At 36.9% G+C, this 21,775-nt stretch overlaps 1 protein-coding gene across 1 annotated transcript; it reads right to left on the bottom strand.

The window, feature by feature from the left end:
- Positions 1-27: 27 nt before the first annotated feature.
- tmem184a (transmembrane protein 184a) lies at positions 28-21,168 on the bottom strand. The gene is made up of 9 exons (XM_051886294.1): positions 20,732-21,168; positions 19,422-19,676; positions 11,333-11,498; positions 10,151-10,241; positions 9,089-9,164; positions 7,970-8,061; positions 7,685-7,854; positions 6,391-6,588; positions 28-1,679 (listed from the first exon to the last, which is right to left on the bottom strand). The coding sequence occupies exons 2-9, from the start codon at positions 19,674-19,676 to the stop codon at positions 1,447-1,449; spliced, it is 1,281 nt and encodes a 426-aa protein (XP_051742254.1). The 5' UTR covers positions 20,732-21,168; the 3' UTR covers positions 28-1,446.
- Between the last annotated feature and the right edge of the window lie 607 nt (positions 21,169-21,775).

Genomic DNA, 21,775 nt, shown 5'->3' with positions numbered 1-21,775 from the left:
TTACATCAAAAAAGAAACAAATCTCACTCCCTTTCATCATTTATTTCCTACGAGAACAGAATTCGTCAACAAAACCAACTGTACAGGTAGATAAAATTTCTGTTTTCAGTATGTTTAGAGATGACTAGGTCTAGATATCATACTCTTGAGTCACACAATATACTATTTACACACATCACTTCCTTCATCCACAGCTATAAGGCAGCAACCATTGGCACAAGTCATACTCCCATAATGCTGCCTCCTAACCATTGTTTAACAAAGAGGGCTAATTTAAAGACAAAACAAGTCCATTTATTTTGTCTACAAAGTGAAGAGAACTCTGAATCACATAACAGTTACATTTTGAAGTCCATAAGTTTTATATTATTTGCAAAACATGATCAAATGAACCACTGGGTTTACAAAGTTAGATTTAGCAAATACATAAATAAACATCTTGAAAACAATTCTGTATCCAGCCAAAACAAGGGGTGCACTCAGAAACTTCAAAAGACAGGGCTTTGAAGACTAAGTTCTGTTTAGAAAGCGCTGACAAGGACTCGCTTTGTGGTAACAAGTAGTTAATAAACATTTCCACAGCTTTGCATGATACTTAACTACATACATTTCATCTTGGACTGTTTAAAAATGATTTAGGCAAACCATTAAAGAGGTGAACAAAACACCCTTAAAAAATTAAACAGTAGAAAACTAAACGCCATAATTTAACATCAACAAATTAACGGTAACACTTGTGCCACTATACACTTAAGATGTCAGACATTAAAGCTTTAACCAACCAAACAATGGCTGAAAACACATTATTTGCAATTAAATTACGTGATGGCGGCTGAGACTCGCCTTTTTGCATCAGATCTCACATTTTTTAAAAACCTGGTGTGAAAATTAATGATCCTCCAAATCAAGCAGGGGCAGTGCTCAGTCCCCCACTTTGTCCGTGTGGCATGATTGATATAAAGGTTTCAAAGAGCTGCAGACAACAGTTTGAAGTGCGATCTCCAAAGCCAGGGCATCTTTGAGAGCAGGTTCAATTCGTCCTGAGACCCAGCAGAGAGCTGCTGAGCAAATACTTCAATCGACCAGATGCAAGAATGGCTCCCCAAAGTGTCAGTCCCTGATTCATTCCATTTGAATGGCTCCCCATGCCTCATGTTTATTAGCCATGCCTCAGAATGGTTCAGAGAAGAGAAGGGGATTCTTCTCTACAGGGCCAGATCAACCCCCAATACAGGATGAGCTCAGGACTACAACAAAGAAAACAAAACAACCCCTACCTGACACTGTCTACTTTCATTTCTTGTCAGGAAATTGTCCAGATCCCTTTTATGAGCTCTCTTTTTAAAAATCATGAGCTGATTTACATGATTAGTGTCCTCATTAAAGTTAGAAAGAGTCAAATTCATTTCGGATTAAATAAATAGAAAGATCGGGACAGATAGGGCACTAGAACTCATCATCCGTGTCGATCAGCATCACTTTGTCAGATTTCTTAGAACTCTTGGAGGTGTTGATCCCTAGTTTGCCATTCATGTTGGGTTGCACCACTTCCTGGGTGGACTGCTGGGTGTACTGTTGGTAGGCCGGGGAGAAGTTGTGTATTGCGTCCTGAACCATGTCTCCAGGGTTAATGGTCTCCTTCAGGCCACTGGATATGCTGTGCATAGGCGCTACATTCTCTACAAAACAAAACAATAGATTAAAGCGTCAAATATCACGACATATTTCTGATGACATCCGAGACTTAAATTGAGTAAATCCGAATGTTTTCATACTTTTAGAACTTGGGACATGAAATTCGAGGAATATGTAACCAATACACTCTACAAAGAAATGAGGCGGTTTCGCACAGAGTCTCATCATTAAAACCCATGACATCACAATTATATATTGAGGTCAACATTTGAGCCCTTTTCTAATCTAGGGGTCTTCACTCCCATGGGACTAACACATGATCTGCAGGACCTAGAGTATGGCGCCGGGACAAGTTGAATTCACTCAGTGCAGGAGGGAAGAAATTGATGTGTCTGCAGAAAGCAGGGGAAAGAAATGACTTACGGGACTCCTGCAAAAAATATCTACTTAAATGTATTTTGTTTTTAAGGTACAGAATGTTTGTATATAACAAAAATAAACAGCACAGGGTTGGATATTCTCACAGTTTTTCAATTGTAGGCAACAGTGAAGGAAAGCATTCTTTTGCCTGTTAAAACAAATACAACAAGCTGAGGTCTGATGTGTTGTTTGTGGGAAGGAAATGGAAAAACAGCCTATGGTTCCAGAGTAAGACAGAATCTCATGGGAGAGGGACTGAAAATTGGCATAGACCTCTACCTGCAGGCTTTTGCGGGAGGGAGCCAGACAAAACATGAAAGTTGTGGGCGGGAGCAGGAAAATATACATGTTTCCATCCAATGCAGACCTCTTGTCTAATCCATCCCACCAGTGGAGAACTGAAGCACTCAACAGAAAGACTTAAAGGGTTAGTTCACCCAAAAATGAAAATTCTGTCATTAGTTACTCACACTCATGTCGTTCCACACCCGTTAAGACCTTCATTCATCTTTGAAACACAAATTAAGATATTTTTGATGAAATCTGAGAGGTATATGACTCGTCCATAGACAGCAATTTAACCACCACTGTCAAGGCCCAGAAAGGTACTAAAGACATTGTTAAAACAGTCCATGTGACTGCAGTGATTCAACCTTAAATTTGTCAGTCTCCTGCGCAGTTGACGTAGTAAACACAGTGCAGTGCTTCCGTGTTTATGTGCGAACGCTGACTCAGTATCATTTTTCCATTTAAATTTGGGTAGTGAAATACACCCAAATTTAAACAAGCAAACTTCAAGAGAACATTCACCTTGATGAACAACATTCTCAAGTTGACTTAAAAGCATAATGGTCATATTTCACATTTTTGAGGTATTTTGTTTATCTGGATTACACAATCAGTTAACAGCCAGTGACATTTCGACACAATGCAATCTTGCTATTATCCTCACTCATGTGAGCACATCGCCACAGGCACCGCCAAGGTCCAACCCAGCTGTTCGCAAAATAGAAACCAGGATGAAAACACTAGCAATGCGCTGCTCCGCTTCACTGATGTGGTTGCCAAATCACTCTTCTGCTTCATTTATCTACGACAGGCTAGAGAGGCCAGGAAAGAAATAAACAATCCCACAGTTCCCAGATTTGTCTCAGCTGTGGATGTATTAAATGAGGTTACAGAGTACAGCCTGATACACTGCAATACGATGAGTTCGAGCTAACTGCATCTTGCCTTGTGGCTGATGGATGAGAGCTTGTACAAAGGTGACGGTAGGCTGCCACTAGAGGGGTGAAAGTTTCTGACCTCCTGTTTAAGAAATACTTGAACTGTGCTTGTTGCTCTCCAGCGGCCGGCCTGAGAACTGTACTGTCAATGGATGGATGTTTTGGGACCTGGCCCCATGGAGGGTGAAAACTCTAGATCAGCAAACTGTCCTAAGCTTCTTCACAGCTGGTCCGCTAGGGAGAAAAGGCCATCCTGGAAGGTTGCTCTACCTAACAGGCTTCATGACAGTCGTGACCTTTTATTAACAGTGAAAGGTTATGAAACCAGCAGTGACTTCACCTTTTGAGCTCAGTGTTAAACTATGGTTAAAAACACAAAACCACCATGCTTTCGTATGCCAGAAAGGTGAGACGTTCTGTAGGTTTCACATTTGTAGGATCTCTCACACATAAGCCAACAACTGTTAAGTAGAATTCTGCAATACGCCCACTGTGAAATAAGACCTCGCGCTTAGAATATTAACATTCAAACCGACACAAGGCTTGAAACATGCTTATCTGACTGACAGTCGAGTTATATTTCATGGAGGCCTCTTGAAGTCAGAACACAAATCTAATGCAGCTTTTAACATTCAGCAGCTGAGCTGACACTACAGCTTAAATTGGTGGAAATTGAAACAGAACTATTCTTCACCACCTCGAAAAGCACAAGCGACAGAATATGACTAATCTGTTATGCGTGGAGAGACTTGTGCAGCTCTAAGGATATGATCAGAATGATATACTACTTGCATACTGCTTTCTGCACAGTGCATACTGTATACTGCCTGCTATCAAGTAATAGTAAATAATTCAGCGTCATCTGATTGACAGTCCAACATAGTAAGTGGCAGTATTGCACCTTAATGCTGATTGCCACCGGTCAAAAAACCAAAAACCAAAATGGAAAGATGACAATGCAGTGTCTAGCTACTACCAGGGGCTGTGTTTATGTATGGCAGAGTAAACCTTTGCATTCAGAGAAAACGAGGGAAATAAACAGCTCATGCTGTTTGTTAGTTCTGTTGATTGAGTTGGCCTTTGGCAGAAATTGCAGCTTTGAAAAGCAAATTTAAACAGCCTAAAGCCGTGTCCTAACCAGACACAATGCGATAAGATTTCCCAGCGGCAAGCAATTTATTTATCCAAACCAGACTCGACCCGAGACGTGACAAAATCAATCAAAAATCCCAGCCAATCAGAAGAGCATGTGGGCGGTCTCTTGCTGCAAGCGCACTGCATTCGTAACGAAATAGATAAGTACATTATCAAATTCATAAATCTTACATCATTTTAAGATGATTCAAAATATACAGAGTGACTGAAACAATCTTTTTTTTAATCATAGAATACAGTTTTTTTTGTTCACCTTGAGTTGGTAGTTTGAACATTGTTTCCTTTAATTTATTTTAATTAAAGGACATTTTAATTAGCCTATCCATTGTTGCTTTTAGTATGTCTAAAAAAGTCACGAAAAATTAAATTCTTAAAAACTCACATTCAATTTTTACATTAAATAAAGCACATAATCAGCACCTGAGATTATCATTGTCATAGCCGCAGAAATAGAAAGTGTTAGTAAAACAGAATCGTTGCATATTGCCATTGCGGCTGGTTAGTACAAAAAAACAAAAAAACAAAAAAAAAAAACCTCCGATTAACATGGAAAAGATACAGTTTCTCCCGTGTCGCATCACGTCTGTTTAGGACATGGTGTAGGCTTAGGGCTGTTTCAGAATTTGTATTGATTTCATGTTAAGTCAAGTCTGTGCATGTCTATGGTCCATTCTTTTAGTATGGTGGATTTTGGTCCACATTTTGTTAGAAATAATATGATTACTTGGGAATGTTGTTGTTGTGGCCAGAAGTAATCATCATGCCATACCCTAGGTTTTTGTGAAACGCTGCCACTAGCTACAACTAAAGCACAAAATCATGTCAGGGGAGATTACAGATGAAATCGAGCCACTCTACCCACATCTGAAATATTAGTTCACCAGTGTGGGAGTTTTTTGTATTTCATAAAAAAAGACATGGGCTGAGTCCAAAATAGCATACTCTCCCTAGTAGGTACTTATTTTGAATAAGTAGTTACTTCACACCCGCTAAAAAAGTATGTTCTATATACAAGGAATGTGTCTAGAATGAATGTAATCTGGACTGTACTACATTTGCCATGTTGTCATTATCATTTCACTGCCATTCACAAATCCACTCCGGTGGCCTCGTGGGATAGTAAAGTGTCCATCATATGCACACATCAGAATCTCGCTGGAAGTAGTAGGTCATCCGGGTACTTTTTGCCTACTCTTTCGGACATACTTCTTTTGTCACATACTGTTTTTCGCCATATATTAGTATGCGATTTCAGATGCAGCCAGGGTGTGAGACACCCCAGTCTGCAGGAAGTATCGATCAACAGTAAGCTCTTTTTGCATGCTTTTGTACATTTTTGGTTACAAACTCTCTCCACACCCTAGTACACTCGCATTTTGAGTGTGATTCATTGAGCAAAAAAGAGATAAAATAAATTTAAAGATGAATTTGACAGATAGCATTATTTTCTTCAAACTGCTATATCGTTCTGCGGTAATATCGTTCCCATTAATTCTTTTTGCCACGATAATCATGTGGTGAAAATCTGATGTCGTGACAGCCCTACTGCGAACAAACAACATGACTGTGGATGGCAGAATTGTAATTTTTGGCTAAACGATTCCTTGTCATTTGAACTTGTTATCCTGCAAGTTAAATTCACAACAAAAAACACCTGTTGAAGATTTCGTTTTCAAATTTTTCAAGTGAAATGGCATCATCTGACATGCCACAGGTCTGAGTTTCTCAGTACACAGGAGTTATTTTGATGATCTGTGTCTTGCTGGTATGACTGGAGCTTTCCAGCAGTCCTCTGAACTGTGAGTCATAACCCTCATGAGGAAGAAAACTTCCAGTTGCCTCATAATGTCTCGCTGAGACATGTTGTTTAAAGGAAAGTTTAGAGGATCTTAGAAACAAGTTAAAAAAAGTTCTGCTTTGTTTTTCTGAAGTGACAGATTTCCAAGCTTCTAACCTGGTGTTTCACTCTTCTTCTCACGGTACACACTGGAGGTGAAGGCGTAGCGGAGGGCGATGGCGGCGAAGAACATTTCGATGCAGATGATGAAGTTCTGCCAACCAGCTGCCACTGTACCAGCACCAACCGAATAACCATCGATGACCAGAGCTTCTGGGATCACACCACAACGCTCCAGAATCGCCAATACCATACCTGAGAAAAAGACAACCAAAAGTTTTTTGGCATAGGGCAGTGGTTCTCAAACTTTTTGACTCCAGTGCCCCCCCACTAGCTACGTTTCCATCCAAAGTTGCATATTAAAACAGGAATATCGTATAAAACGAAGCACTGTTTCCATCCCTTGTGTTAAAAATCGTCACTTCCTGGGAAACTGGCACAAAATATCTGTAATAAAAATGGAAGTTGCTGTAATCGGGGAAGCCACTATGGCTCTTTTTTCCTACATTTCATTAAGACCAAACCAACGGTTGAGATGCAATGATTGATGTGCAATGAAACTGCTTTGCTGGTTAGTCCAGTTACCCAATCACATCAACTGTTGAGACAAAGTCACGTGAGTTTTTATTGCGCATTGAGGGATTTATTCAGTAAATGTATTTCCATCATAGTTTATGTGCAAGGAAGAAGAAAAAAAAAAAAAAAGTATCCACCTTAATTAAGTGCATGTTTTTTTTTTTATGTACATTTTTTATAATTTATATGTATCTTGCCGTTTACATCCTGCATTTTTTTAATGCGATTTCCCAAAATGCACATTAAAATATGGAAACATTCATAAAATGTATAAACATGCTCATAGATTTATAAGATTTTATTCATTAAAGACTTTTCCAGGTCTAGAAACCACAATTTTATAATTCTTCAATTAAAAAAAGTTGTTGAGGGGGTGAATTAAAACAAGAAATTTCTGGATTTAATGCTCGTTCTATCTTTATTTTAAATTAAAGCCATCTTGAGGCCACCTTAGAAGTTTGCAGAGCCCCCATGAGAACCACTGGCATTGAGCAAGTAGAAATCTAAAAATGCCTGCCATATTTGTTAAAGGTAAAGCAAGTGCCTTCTGCCATATTACACGCTTTTTATACCCCCAAAAAAAGAAAAAAAGAAAGAAGAGAAATAAAAGAAAAATGAATAGTACATTTTGACAATGTTACATGATCAACTGAATGCTACTACGAACAATTTTGTCATCAATAATCAAAAGTTAGTGTACTTGGCTACCAAAAGTGTCAATAAACAGCTTGAGACAAATACTGAACATATACAATAAGAATGTAAAGGAACCCACCTTGCCAGAACGAGAGGAAGATGACGGATTTGATGGTGAGGAATTTGAGGACAGGTTCAAAAGGTCTCAGAAGGTCACTGGTTGCGAAGTAGAAGAGGAAGAGGGCATAGAGAGCCAAACTGACAGAGATGTTGTAGATGATGGTGATGTAAAGGTAACCTCCCGTTACACTATATGAAGAGAAACATCACATGGAGTGAAGCACAGCTCATTTAAAAAGGCAGATGTTGTGTTATTAAGGGATGTCGATACGAGATGAAAGGAATAAATGACAGGGTGGCTCACTTAAAATCTCCATCGTGATATTTGCCAAAAGCCTGCAGAAGGATGGTGATGACAGCCATGATGGGCTTGATGACACAGAACTGAAGCGTGGCCTAGATGATGACATTAGTAACAGAAGCGGATGAGTAGTTTTTTTTTTTTTTAACGCCGGTTCTATTTAGTCAACATGGGCCTCTAAAATAGTTTGAGTGATAGAGAACTTCCAGTCCTCATTATTTTCAAAGGCATGGTAATGTTGCATGCTTATTTTTGACAGGAAGTGCTTATTTCTTACATAACACAAAGTTCGACATGACTGACAAATCCACTCATTGAGAATGACACAAAGGAGAACTACATGCAAGTCAGAATCGACTGCTTGAACCATCAACGTGGAATTCAAGTTTTAAATCGAAACTGTCTGTGTGAAAAGCCGTCTCAAAATAATCAAAGCACGCTCTGTCTCTGCTACAGTCTGGTATATCGCAAGGTGATGCTTTAAAAAAAATCCCACATGTAGGCATCCATTCAGACAGATTTGTGTTTTGAAATTCCACTTCCTATTAAAAAAAAAAAAAAAAAAAAAAAAAAAAAAAAAGTTCAATTCACATTCTTTTCAGTTTTTTGGAGGGGATGGGGCTCTCAAATCCAATTTCCATCAGTATTATTCTCAAAGTGTGAGTGGGTTCCTCAGCTGCCGCACAGACAACATCAGACTGGCGGCAATAGCTATTTTTTGTGCTTATTATCAAGCTACTTGCACCTGCTTCCTACTGTTTTTAATCCTACATTAACCACTGGAGCTCCTCAGGAAAGACAATGTTACAAAGATAACAGCTGCTACTTCAGGACAATTCAGGTAGAAAGGGTATATAAAGGTTGAGGAGACAGAAATTCTGACCCTCTTATTAACATATTAATGCTAGTTACATGTTGCTTTTTGTCCTTAAGCAAAATGCAGGTCAAAACAGAATGGGATATGAGACATAGAGTGGAGTCCAAAAGTGTGAGACCACACTGAAAATCTGGAAATAAGCTAACCATTTCAGAATTTTCACAAAGAAATGCTATGAAAAATGCTATGAAAAAAAAATGATAAAGGAAACGTAATTGGGATTTTATAGAAAAACAGGAACAAACCTGCTTGCAGAATCTCAGGAAGCCAATGGAGTAACTTATTCCTACCAAACAGCATGTCCCGTATAGGCAACTGGACCTGTTAAAGGCAAATGAAGAGGAACATATGAAAAGTAATGCTATTCTTGAGGATAGTTTGATGAATTAATCTCTTCAGACACAGCCAGGCACTAAGTTATTTTGCACAAACTGTTTTTAAAATACAAAATTTCTGCCAGAGCCTTAACCTAGAGGTTGGCACACATGCTCTGACACATTGAATTTAAAATGAAGATGGCAGCCACCATAATTACACACCTTAGAGGGATAGCTCACCCAAAAATTCATATTATAAAGAATGTTGGTAACCATTGGAACAACATGAGGGTAGGTAAATGATGACAATATTTTCATTTTTGGGTGAACTATCCCTTTAATGAAGTTTTTAATGATGTGCAGTGCAACATTTTGCCCGCATTGTCCACCATGTTGGATTTATTTTTTCCTCCAATCACTTTGCAATGCATTGTGGAATTTACTTTTCCATACTAGATTTTTGTGATGCTACTTAGAATTTTGCCAAATGAAGTAATTTTAAGAGGCAGCATTACTAAGAATAGGGCCTTTGAAGCCTGTGAATAGGAAGCGCACCTACTGTACCATGCCTCTAAAGGGACAGTTCAGCCAAAAATGAAAATTCTGTCATCATTTACTCACCCTCAAGTTGTTCCAAACCTGAATGAATTTATTTCTTTTGCTGAACACAAAAGAAGATATTTTGAAGAACACTAGTAACCAAAAAGTTGTAGGACACCACTGACTGCCATAGTAGAAAAAAAATTACTATGGAAGTCAATGGTGGCCCAAAACTGTTTGGTTATAAACATTCTTCTAAATATCTTCTTTTGCGTTCAGCAGAAGAAATAAATTCATTCAGGTTTGGAACAACTTGAGGGTGAGTAAATGATGACAGAATTTTCATTTTTGGCTGAACTATCCCTTTAAAATAATGTTGCTCACTGGGTTTATTCACCTAGCAATAGTTATTTTTATGTACTTTAATTTAAAAGATGTAGGGACACTCACTGAATGGGCTTTCCTCTTATTTCTGACATGATGGCACTTTCTCCTCCAAGGTACTCAAAAGACAGACTCAGGAAGTTGTATATCACAAATGCTTGAAGAATAAAAAAAAAAAAAAAAATAAAAAAAATCATACATGAGAGCCTAACAAACAATTTGCAGTGAGAGCTTTAAATGCAGACAGAACATGTTTGACATGACAGATCTATCACTTTGTGCAAAAAACAGGTCAAGATTGAGGAGTTGTTTGTGTTCCAGGAAATCCATCTTAACCTGAGAGGTCTATTTAAAGACAGATTAGATGGTCAGATCTCATTGTCTCTCAGTGTGTACAACTATTACTTGTGGTATTGATTTTACTGATGGTCTATGACTAAGACTTAGCATCTTTGAAATTACAATTATTATATTTCTATTCTAGTACCTATATTATATTAAAAGAATACTTTTTTTCCAGAAAGGATGAATTAAATAAATGACAGTAAAGATATTTACAATGTTACAGAAGATTTCTATTCTAAATAAATGTTCTTTTAAACTTTCTATTAAAAAAAAAATCATGAAGAAAATATATGGCTTCCACAAAATTATTAAGCAGTACAACTGAGAAATGTTTCACCAAATCAGCATATTGTAATGATTTTTCCTAAGGATCATGTGACAATGAAGACTGGAGTAATGGTGTATTTTTGATCAAATAAATACAGCCTTGACAAGCATAAGAGACTTCTTTCAAAAAATTTAAAAATCTCACCTACCCCAATATAGAATACAACAATCATTCTGAACTTCATAACTGTATGGAATAATATAGTTCAAGTGAAACAAAAATCCCCACACTGGAATTTTCCCATGCAACTTAAATAACACAGGGGAAAAAAAAAAAAAAAGTGTCTAGGAGTAGTGGGATAGGCCTGAAAAGATGATAAGAGACATTTGGCCAGCCTCCTTTCTGACTGTTCCATGACCAACAGGTCTGTTCAGTTACAATGAGCATGTATCTGTTTCCACTCAATGAAACCTGCCACCCTATGTCTGTAAAGCATGCTCTCCTCCCTCACTGCAGGCCAGACTTCCAAACAACAGCACACATCATTCCACCAGCGTTATATTTGGACTGAATAATATTACACCCGTGAGGCAAGAGAAGATGTAAGGGCAGAGAGCAGCTCAGATTTACTGTACCTTCATAGCAGTCACGAACAGAGTCGAAATACACATAATACTGGTCATTACTGATGAACAGCAGGCTGAGCCAGGAGTCGAAAGCATAGATGGGGACAATGAAGAGGATGCGGATGATGTAGCGCTGCTCGTTTGGCACCGTGTACGACCTCAGGTGCAAGTATATCTATAAAGACAAAAACTGTGTTAAGAAAGACAAAAAGTGGATCGACTACAAAATAAATAACAAGTCTGACTTAAATGGCAAAAACAGTGAAATGCAAATTATCAAAAAGTGGCAAGAAAACAAGCAAAGTGTCTATCATATAGGAGGAAAAGTGAGCTGGATAAATAGGAACTTGTATGCGGTAATAGCAGTGACGTTGAATAACAGTAAACAGATAACTGTAAAAGCCTATAAGAGTTTATGGATGGCTAACATAACTAATCAAACAAAGCAAAGTTTAACCACACTAATGCTGACCGGATATTAACTACATGCTTCAAAATGAAAAACTTACACCACTGAAACAATACACACATTTTTCTAAGTCGTGTAGTAGCTGCAAACTGTGTCATCATCTTTTTTTCTTGTAGTTTTATGACAGGTCACAACCAGGGTTCAACCAGGCACTGGATTAATTACATTTATCTTATGTGAAGTATTAACATAATATATTTCATTTCACAACACAATTAGTATCTTAAGGTGCTACTATGGACCAGTGTTATTTTAGTAGAATTGAGATACTATGCTGTAAACACTAACGCTCAAAATAATTAATTGGTTTGAGTAGGACAAACTTAAATTAAACAAATTAGTTCAAACAAATGAACTTATGAGTATTTAGCACTTTCTTTTTCTTTCAAGTTCACAGAACTGATATATTTCAAGTAAACTGAGCTGTTTTATTGTTTTGAGTTCTATGAACTAATTTCTTTTAATTTAGACGAACTTAAGCTTAACTGAAACTGGGCTGGGATTTCTATTTCCTGGCATGCTTTGACCATGGCACTCGAAAGGGAGAGTAAATGCTAAAATTAAGTGTTATGTAATGTTTTTTTTTTTTTTTTTTTGCAAGATTAATGTTAAATGGGAGATTTAGTAGTGATTAATGTTTTATGCTTAATTTAGAAGCATTTCTGTTAATGTGGGTTTTTGGAGAGTTACCATCATGGTGACAAGCGGTGCATGCAGCTTGGTTTGAGAGCAGGTATGGTAAATGCTTTATATTGCTGTACTCATTCAGCAAGTGCTATATCATGCTATTGTTAACATGTTAGCAAATTAGCAAGTTAGCATTTTCTGATTTAGCTTGTTATAGCACTAATAAAAATGTTCACATTGAGGTAACATGATAATTTTAAGTTAAATGTATTAATTAGTGTACTCAAACATTTCAAGTTAAGAACAATTAAAATGTATGAGTACAAAATAAAACTATGCCAGTTCTGCTTACTTAAACTTTGAATTTCTTAACTTGCCTCAATTTTTATTTTTGCCAACTTATTCGGGTTTACAGTGTACTATATATTTATTTACATTTTCTGTTTTCATTTTAAAGTTTAAGTTTTGTTGTGTGTTTGTAACTTTATAAGTTTTTTTTTTTTTTTTTTTTTTTTTTTTAAATCTACAGTTTTTATGCATTTTTATGTCAGTTTTAGTTAATTATTTAAGTATATCAAGTTAAACAAAATGAAAAGAATTGCCTTGTCAACTAACAACACACACAAGTACAAATTTGTCCCTTTAAAAGGTATTGTTCCAGTGAAAACTGTTGTACAATTTAAACAACAGGTACAATTTTTGCACATTTTTTCCCCTAAGTTTAATATAGTAATGTAGTATTAGCCTAAATTTATGCCGTTTTTAAATCTCCAAGCTACACAGCAACTTAGCACAGAATACAAGCGATGTATGGTACAACCTTCACCCTGAATGATTTATTCAACGATTAACGTTAACGATTAATCATATTGTGTAGTTGTGCTTGGAGTCGATTGTTTAATTTATGATAATGCAGACATCATTTTTGGACAGGCTTTCATACAAAGAAATTATGAACACGTGCAAAAACAAGAGGGAACCAACAAAATATTAATTACTGATTATGTTGTAGTCAATGGGCTTAGATTAAGCCAGAATTAGGCCTTAGTTCAATAAGGACGTTTAAGTAGCTTTTATAAACGTTTACTAGAAAAAAACATTACTGGTGTGCATCTTGAGACAAAACAATGGCACTGACATATTTTAAGATATGCCAGTGCAAGTTGCTTTCAGTTAAAACAGCTCAAACATGCATTTTAGTCTGGGACTAGCTTAAGCCTTGTCTGTGAAACTGAGGAAAAGTATTTTCCTGTGAGCTTTTTTGTTTTGCATAGTAAAATAAAACCTGTAGCTGTAGTTTGCATTTTTTGTCTAATAATTTTGTTGGAAAAATGCCTTTTCCTTCATATTTAAAAAATATTTTCCTCACATTCTGATGGTTTAATCAAACTCGTAGGGTCATAAAAATATTATATATATATATATATATATCCCCGCTCTATCGGTGATATCGTTTTAAAGTTCGGCACGACCTTTTTTATAATCTACATTTGAAAAAATACTATGGAGTTTGTGATGCCTGTGCATGTCCTTAAAGTCCCTTTTGAACTTCACAATATTACTAAGGGGCTCAATATTCGCTGGGCTCTTTAAACTCTTGGACACTCAATCATTTGAAATCAGATTATTTGAGTCCTTCATTCCACGGGTGGAGGCTTGATGTATTTGTGGGCTCTCGAAAAAGCAAGGGGAGTTGCTCTCTGAACTGATGTCCTCCATTTCACCTAGCCTGCAGGGGAAATAAGTTCATAGTCACCCAGACTTCATAATGCGGAGCTGACAGTGAGAGAGAGCCGCGCTCACAGTAATGGCTCTGGCCATTGACTGTCTGCTGGCTGATGTAGAATTGCAGCCAAAGATAATTACAACCTGTCTGAAGCAGAGAAGAACTGCTGCTGTAGCTGTGAGGCCCCAAAAACAAGAGACGGTGAATCACAAGGTGTACCACCAACTTTAAGACCATAAAGCTTGTAAAAACTAGAGAGCTGAGAAAAGGAAAGCCCAAGAGTGCTCTCGGTGCCTTGTCATTGCCATATATAACAATTCACTTAAGAGGGGCTGGCCCAGAAGGTGCTTATGTTCTAAACAGCTGGTTTTCAAAGACTCCTTTGAAATCCCTGGCAATGATGGGAAGGTTTTGCAGGCAAATCAGTAACTTCAGAACAGTGTGTTTTAGGAAGGCAATCTCAATTTCTACCTTTAGTATGCAGAGCGTAAGGAAAGCTCTGCCAGGAGAATCTTTTGTAGCGAAACCGAGAAAGGCTGTGAAATACTAAAACAATCCTGAGGGCTCCTTTAATCTCCTCAGGATTTACATACGTTGCCTCACGCAACCCTCCGCAGGCGACTGTTTGGAAAGCTGCGGAGGAGGTGGCGGTAGAGGAGTCGTTTTGCTGCAAGGCTAGGGGACAAAAACCAGACTGTTTTGACTTGATTATGACTTGAAAAGGAAAACCACTACACAGGGACTCATTTCCAATAGCATCCCCATGCTGTTTGGCCGCTTCATGACTGTCAGTTTCTGAGAGGTGTTGGCTTTCATATGGCACACAAGATGCTTTGGAGGCAATCAAATCAAAGTCCTTCGGGGACACTGCGATTCAGAGCTGAAGAAATACCTTTTCTGACCTCTGCTCTCCATCAGTACGATCCCAGTAGTTCAATTACATAACAGATGCTTGAGAAACATATTCTATATTAAATTTCTTCATGGGTCATATAGGCTGCAATGAAAAGGAATTCAAAACATACCAAGCAAGAGCAAGGAAATTAGATTTCAGCCTTTCCCGAAACCGAACAATGTCTGCAAATATAATTGGTAATTCGACACACAAGATGGGTATATTCATAGTGTGCCGGCACTTCACCTGACAATTACTTTTACACAAAACTCATCCACCACCAACTGATTTCATCTTGCCATAGGCAGCAACACTGTGAACTCATTCATATGTGACAGAAATTGATATTCAGGTTTGATGCGCTTTTAGCTGTAATGAACAGAAAAATATAAAGGGCAGGGAAATACCCGAGCAAATTAGAACTGCTCAGCATGTTTATATCTATAAATAAATGACCAAACCTCAGTAAGAAGAGTTATTGAACAGTCTGGTGTCTATGAAACTGCCCTTATCTCTCTTTTTTACTGATACAGCTGGTGTAAAGGTTAGTGACTGATGGTCTTTCATCAAGCACAAAAGAACTTCCTATATAAACAAAGGCTGGGCACACAAATATTGCTCTCGCTGTAGTTTACACTACCAGTCAAAAGTTTGGACGCACCTACTCACATTAATCAGACTATTTTCCACAGTTTAGTATAAAAGCTTTTTAAAAAACAACAGCTATGAAAATTAATATGAAACACAACAACACACAGCTGTCCTTTGTCCACATTCGCTCACCCAACTTCATGGTATTCAACTTGGATGCTTTTTAAATGGCTTTGAATTTCTCACTAATTTACTAAATAAATACTGTATTTTATTTAAAAGGCACAATATATAATTTTCGCTGCTAGAGGTCGCTTATTCAGAACAAAGGTGTAGATTGATGAGAGTAGAATTGCAGGAGTTGATTTTCCACAGCCGATGGAAATCAATCCGACGGGCTCGGGCAGAAATCATGTTCATGGATGTGCTAAATGTATTAAAGTTTTATTAACGTTATGAAGCAGGGTGGGCTGAAAGCTGCGGGTCCAATGGAGCTTTTATTATGCTTATGCTGCAGTCGGCAGCCTCCTCTCGTTTCTTTGAGTATGTGGGGTAATGCTGCACTGTTATTCTAATCATACTAATTACATTTGAGTGTGTTGAAAGTTATATAACGTTGTGCGTGTTCGCTTGGTGGCTGGTATAAGAGTTGTTGCACTTTGCAGTAATCTAAATTGATATTAGAATATCATATTAAAGGATTAGTTCACTTTCAAATGAAAATTAGCCCAAGCTTTACTCACCCTCAAGCCATCCTAGGTGTATCTGACTTTCTTCTTTCTGATGAACACAATCTGAGATATATTAATATAGTGTTGTCACGGTACCAAAATTCCAGTAGTTGGTACCAATACCATAAAAATTTTACGGTTCTCGGTACCAATTTTGGTACCACAGCAAATTCTGTTGGAACTATTTTACTATTTTATTTAACTAGCCTATTTTAAAAACATATTAAATATGGTAATCATACATATAAATATTTGGAGCTTGTGTGTATGTTTGTGTGTGTATATATACCTCAATGAAATAAATTTTGAAATATAAAAAAAATAAATAAATGCTCAAACATCCATTTTGTAACAGACGTTATTTTAGCTATTCCTTCAATGAAATGACACTACAGCCTGTAAAACTATGAAATAAATATCGGTAAATAATGGTAACCTAAATAAGAAAGTTAAATATTATTTAAAAAAAAAAAAAAAAAAAAAAACATTCGTTTTTTTATTTCCACACAAAGATGCGTCATATAGCCTACTGCTCTGCTCTTTGAGAGGTTTTCTTCACACATTCAGGCTATTTTTGATTTTGCGCTGCCAGGGAAAGCGAAAGTAAAAATTACCAGCGTGTGTGAAAAGTGCTATACAAATAAACTTGACGCGCCTTATGAAGTCTAATAACAAGCACAAACTGTGTTAAATAGAAATTGATGTGCAAGCCAAAAAGGTTTCTGTCCTACGGTGTTTTTTCTACTTTACCACAGTAAATAATGCGAATAGCCTATAATAGGCCTAAAAGCGAACAAAAGGAAGAAACGTTTGTAATCCCCTTTGTGAGTGAAGATTTGGGAAAAGAAACAGAGATTCCATGTTCAGTGGAATAACTAGGCTAATGAATATTGTTAAATTCTCTGCTAATCGGGTGACCAGATCGTGATTCGCAAAACAGAATACAAAGCTTAAATTTATGGACTGCTCTCTCATTCGGCATGAACCAAAGTGTTTCCATGGCTGCGATGTCACATTTAATTGCTAACCTATTATTTCTTTTGTAAACAAAGCTTTGTGCTCCACTCGTGTCATATTCAAGTAAATACTGGCACAGCCCTATCAGTGGGTACCGAATACACCCGGATTCTCGGATACTACCGGTACTACAGAAATGCTGGTATCGTCACATTTTCAAAATTTCAGTACCGACTTGGTACCGAAGTACCGGTACTTTTGACAACACTATATTAATAAATATCCTGACGCATCCGAGCTTATGAATGGGGGTCACTAGTATGAAGCTGAAGAAAGTGTCTCCATCCACATCCATCCATCAAAAACGTGTACCACACGGCTCTGGGGGGTTAATGAAGGCCTTCTGATGCTAAGTGATGTGTTTGTGTAAATAAAATATCCATATTTAACAAGTTATGAAGTAAAATATCTAGCTTCTGCCAGACCCGCCTTCCGTATTCAAGTTACGAAAAAAACGGAACCGGCATCGCGTCAGTTGCACTTTTTCCGTAAGTTGAATAGGGAAGGCGTTGGACGTAGCAGAATCTTTTTGAACTGCTAGAGTTTTACTCTTTCTTCCTAAGATGAATATGGAAGGTGGTTTATCAGAAAGAAGAAAGTCATATACACCTAGGATGGCTTGAGGGTGAGTAAAACTTGGGTTAATTTTCATTTAAAAGTGAACTAATCCTTTAATATAAACTGGATGACTTGTGTTGCTAAATGACATGCAATTAATCAAAAAAATATACTGTATGATGGAAAAACCTCTCTTATTATGCTATGTTAGCCGCTTGACAAAATAGTGTTGTCTCTGAAGCATGGTAAAAACATGGTACATGTGGTAAATCAAGAAAACTAGCAATTCAAACAATAAGACTAACCGTGTTGAGCTATATAACAATGATTAGTTTTCTGTTGATAAATGTATCCAAACAGTACCTCACCCATCTAATAAAACACATAATATATTGTCCTGGTTAATATTGCTGATTTCTCTGGATTTAAACATTGTTGGAAACATTTGGGATAATGTAAGCACAAGAGTCAACAAAATAAATAACATTGCTCTAGTGGTTTTTGGATATTTAAATCTAAAAAATCTTACATATTGTGCCTTTAAATAGTTTTTTTCCCCCCCAGTTCTCCTGTTTTATTCAGCAAGGATGCACTGAATTGATCAAAAGTGTCAGAAAAGACACTTATAGTGTTACTGTTCATTCAAACTGCCTGTCCATCAAAAAAAAAAAAAAAAAAAAAAAGCTATGAATCACACACACGCACAAACAGTTAAACATAAGATTGAGGAAGACCTTGTCATAGAGAAAATAATTTCCTTTTAAAAAGTTCCTATAGAGATCTAAAGTACACACTGCAGATGGCACATCAGGGCACATGTATTACTGGTTACGGTATCCTCGCCTTAGATCAGCAGAGTACACCATAGCCATATTTCTGTGTTTACACAGCACTCTTATCAGCTCTGGGAACAGGTACCACTCCGCTCTGTAGTTAACTTTGATTGGTCAAGGACGGCTAACAGCACTCTAAAAGGATCATTAAAGCAAAGAAAACATGGATGACTGTTCAGAACAAACAGGCAGGTATTTATTGATCTCCGATGATCGATAAGCAGTGGAGGCAGGGAGAGGAGGTTTAGTTATTATGAATGTGTAACAGAGTTTAACCTTCTAAAATGACATAGTATTATCAAGATCTGTAGGTGATAATGAGCCTGGTGTCAGGTATGAGGGAGGAGACAGCGTGGAACAGCTTGCGTTTTCCCCGCCTAGGCTATTTGCTTTTATTTGCGTGTGCTCTGAATGAACCACAGCTATTAGTGCCTCCAGCTTTACCATTTAATGCTGAGATTTGTTCCTCACCTCACGGCCCATACCGGCTACACAATGCACTGGTTAAAAAGCAGCAGTGATGCCTTTCTGTTGCTAAATAAGCAGCTCTGTGTCCTCGAAAATTGTGCTGGATGTGTGAGTGCCTGGCTGTAAAAGGTTTCTCTGAATTACTTGTCTTTAAACACATTTAGTTCCTGTAAATTAGCCTACCTGATGACAGGTGATGATAAGTGCAGACCAAACGAAAATCCCTGACAAGGCTTGAGCTGTAGCGGTGTTGAGGAAGATCCGGTCGTCCCCGACTACTTCAGTTCCATTATTTGACCTGATCACAGTCATGTTAGACATGTCAGTTATATTTGACAGCATTGAGTACGGCGACAAAGGGACTGAATCATCCATGTTTTTATCTGAACCCACTGACAGAGTGACGAAATTAGCTGTAGTAGCTCTGGACTCATTCATCTGTGGGGGAAAATAAAATAGTAACCATTTTTTTCAAAATTGAATTAAAACCAAATGATATTATATACATTTACACCTTCTTTATACACTACTGTTCAAAAGTTTGAGGTCAGTAAGATTTTTTTTTTTTTTTAACTGTTTTCTAAAGACGTCTCTTATGTTTGCTCACCAAGGCTGCATTTATTTTATCACAAAACAATAAAATACTGTAAAAAATGTAATTTATTTCAAAGCTGAATTTACTCCAGTCTTCAGCGTCACATGATCCTTCAGAAATCATTCTAATATGCTGATTTTTTGCGCAAGAAACATTTTTTATTATCAATGTTGAAAATGGTTAAAAATAATATTTTTGTGGAATCTGTGATACATTTTAATTTCAGGTTCAAAAGAAACAGCATTTATTTGTATTAGAAATATTTTTAAACATTAAAAATGTTTTTACTGTCACTTTTAATCAATTTACTGCATTCCTACAAAATATTTAAAAAATATAAAGTATTCATTTCTTTTAAATAATAAACATTTTATTGACTATTTAATTATGTTTATTCTCAACAACCTAACAAACTCTGCAACCTATCTATAGGTTGTACTATTTTCTATTCCAATGACAAAGACGTTTTATATATATATATATAGGGTATATAGTTTATAGAAACCATTACTGCTAATTATTCCTTAGTAAAATAAAACTGCGTTACCTTTGCCTAGTTAGCCTAGTCTAGCGTTATCAAAACAAAGAAAGCTTCTTTTATTTCATTTTGTCATCTCATAGCCTATCAATTCATTACGGTTTCATAGTTAGCAACATAATTTACCATGATATTCTGCCGAAAAACTATGGTTTACATGTTGATTTTTTGTAAAAGTAAATGGAGCGTCAGAGTTCATCATTTACAGCATACCTTTGTTAGTATTTTTAGTAAAATTTGCCTTTTTTATTTTAAACTAAGTAATAAGAGATAAATAAAGGTGTCTATCAATCACTTAAATCAAACCTATTCTTGTAACAGAAGGCAAGACTTGTTTATAGATATCTATGAAACACTTACCCTGATACTGTGTCAACACCTGTGAGAGTTCAGTGCGATCAAACTCAAATCACTTTATCATAAACGTCACTTAACTCTGAACATCGCAGTGGGACTAAAATAAGAAATGCATCGCATACACCAGTGCTTTGCTTACAGAAAGATCAATATACGACATGTAGCCATAGGTAGACACGGCCCGTGCGACGACACCGATGAGTCAAGCGCGCACTTCCTCGTTCAACTATTGACAGGTCTGATGGAAGTCATTCAGCTCGGTGAAAACAGCCGGGAAACAAATTGATCGTGATCAAAATCCCAAAGTAAAGAAAAGTATACACAATTATTTTTCCGAAAGGCTTTTCCCAACTCCACGCCAAAAACTCGTTGTTCCGTCTCAACTAATAGCAGGTGTACGTACTTCACAGCGCAACAGCACACCCAGGTCATGTGACCTTGCGACTTTAGTCTTTGGCCACGTGACATGACAGGCAGAGACGAGCACCTGTTGATCAAAGGTACAATATTCTTACTGCACACGTGCGATCTCGAATAATTAACTTAAATTGTATTATAGATCGTAATAAATAAACAAGTACCTTAGAAAACTATTTAAAAAATCTATAGCATAACTGTGAATACTGATACAAATAATATAGGATTAAACTGAAATATAGGAATTTCAGTTTAAACTAGGGCATTGTGAGACATAAAAGGGGCTCAGATCACCTCCTGTTAGGGGTTAAAATGCTCCCACACATCACCGAGTGAGTAAAAATGTGAGCAGGCATTTTAAAAACTCTGTAACACAAGATGTGCATGTTTATGAATTCTTCTAATAAGTACAACTAGCATATTTTTCAGATATGTCAAAGTTGCTTTGGAGTCAGTTTGACACCAGGCATTACAGAAGGCTTGACACTACATACAATAGTGATTAGTTGTAAAAAATAATGTCTTCAGCAGGAATATGGTGCAACAGTAGCATTCAGGAAGTAAAAATCCCTTTCATTTAATTTATAAGGAATTCATTTTTATCAATAAATTTTAAACTTTAAGCTTAAA

Source organism: Ctenopharyngodon idella, chromosome 3 (assembly GCF_019924925.1).
Source record: "Ctenopharyngodon idella isolate HZGC_01 chromosome 3, HZGC01, whole genome shotgun sequence".
Classification (NCBI taxonomy): Eukaryota; Metazoa; Chordata; class Actinopteri; order Cypriniformes; family Xenocyprididae; genus Ctenopharyngodon; species Ctenopharyngodon idella.
This window is presented reverse-complemented; position numbering and strand designations above follow the sequence as displayed.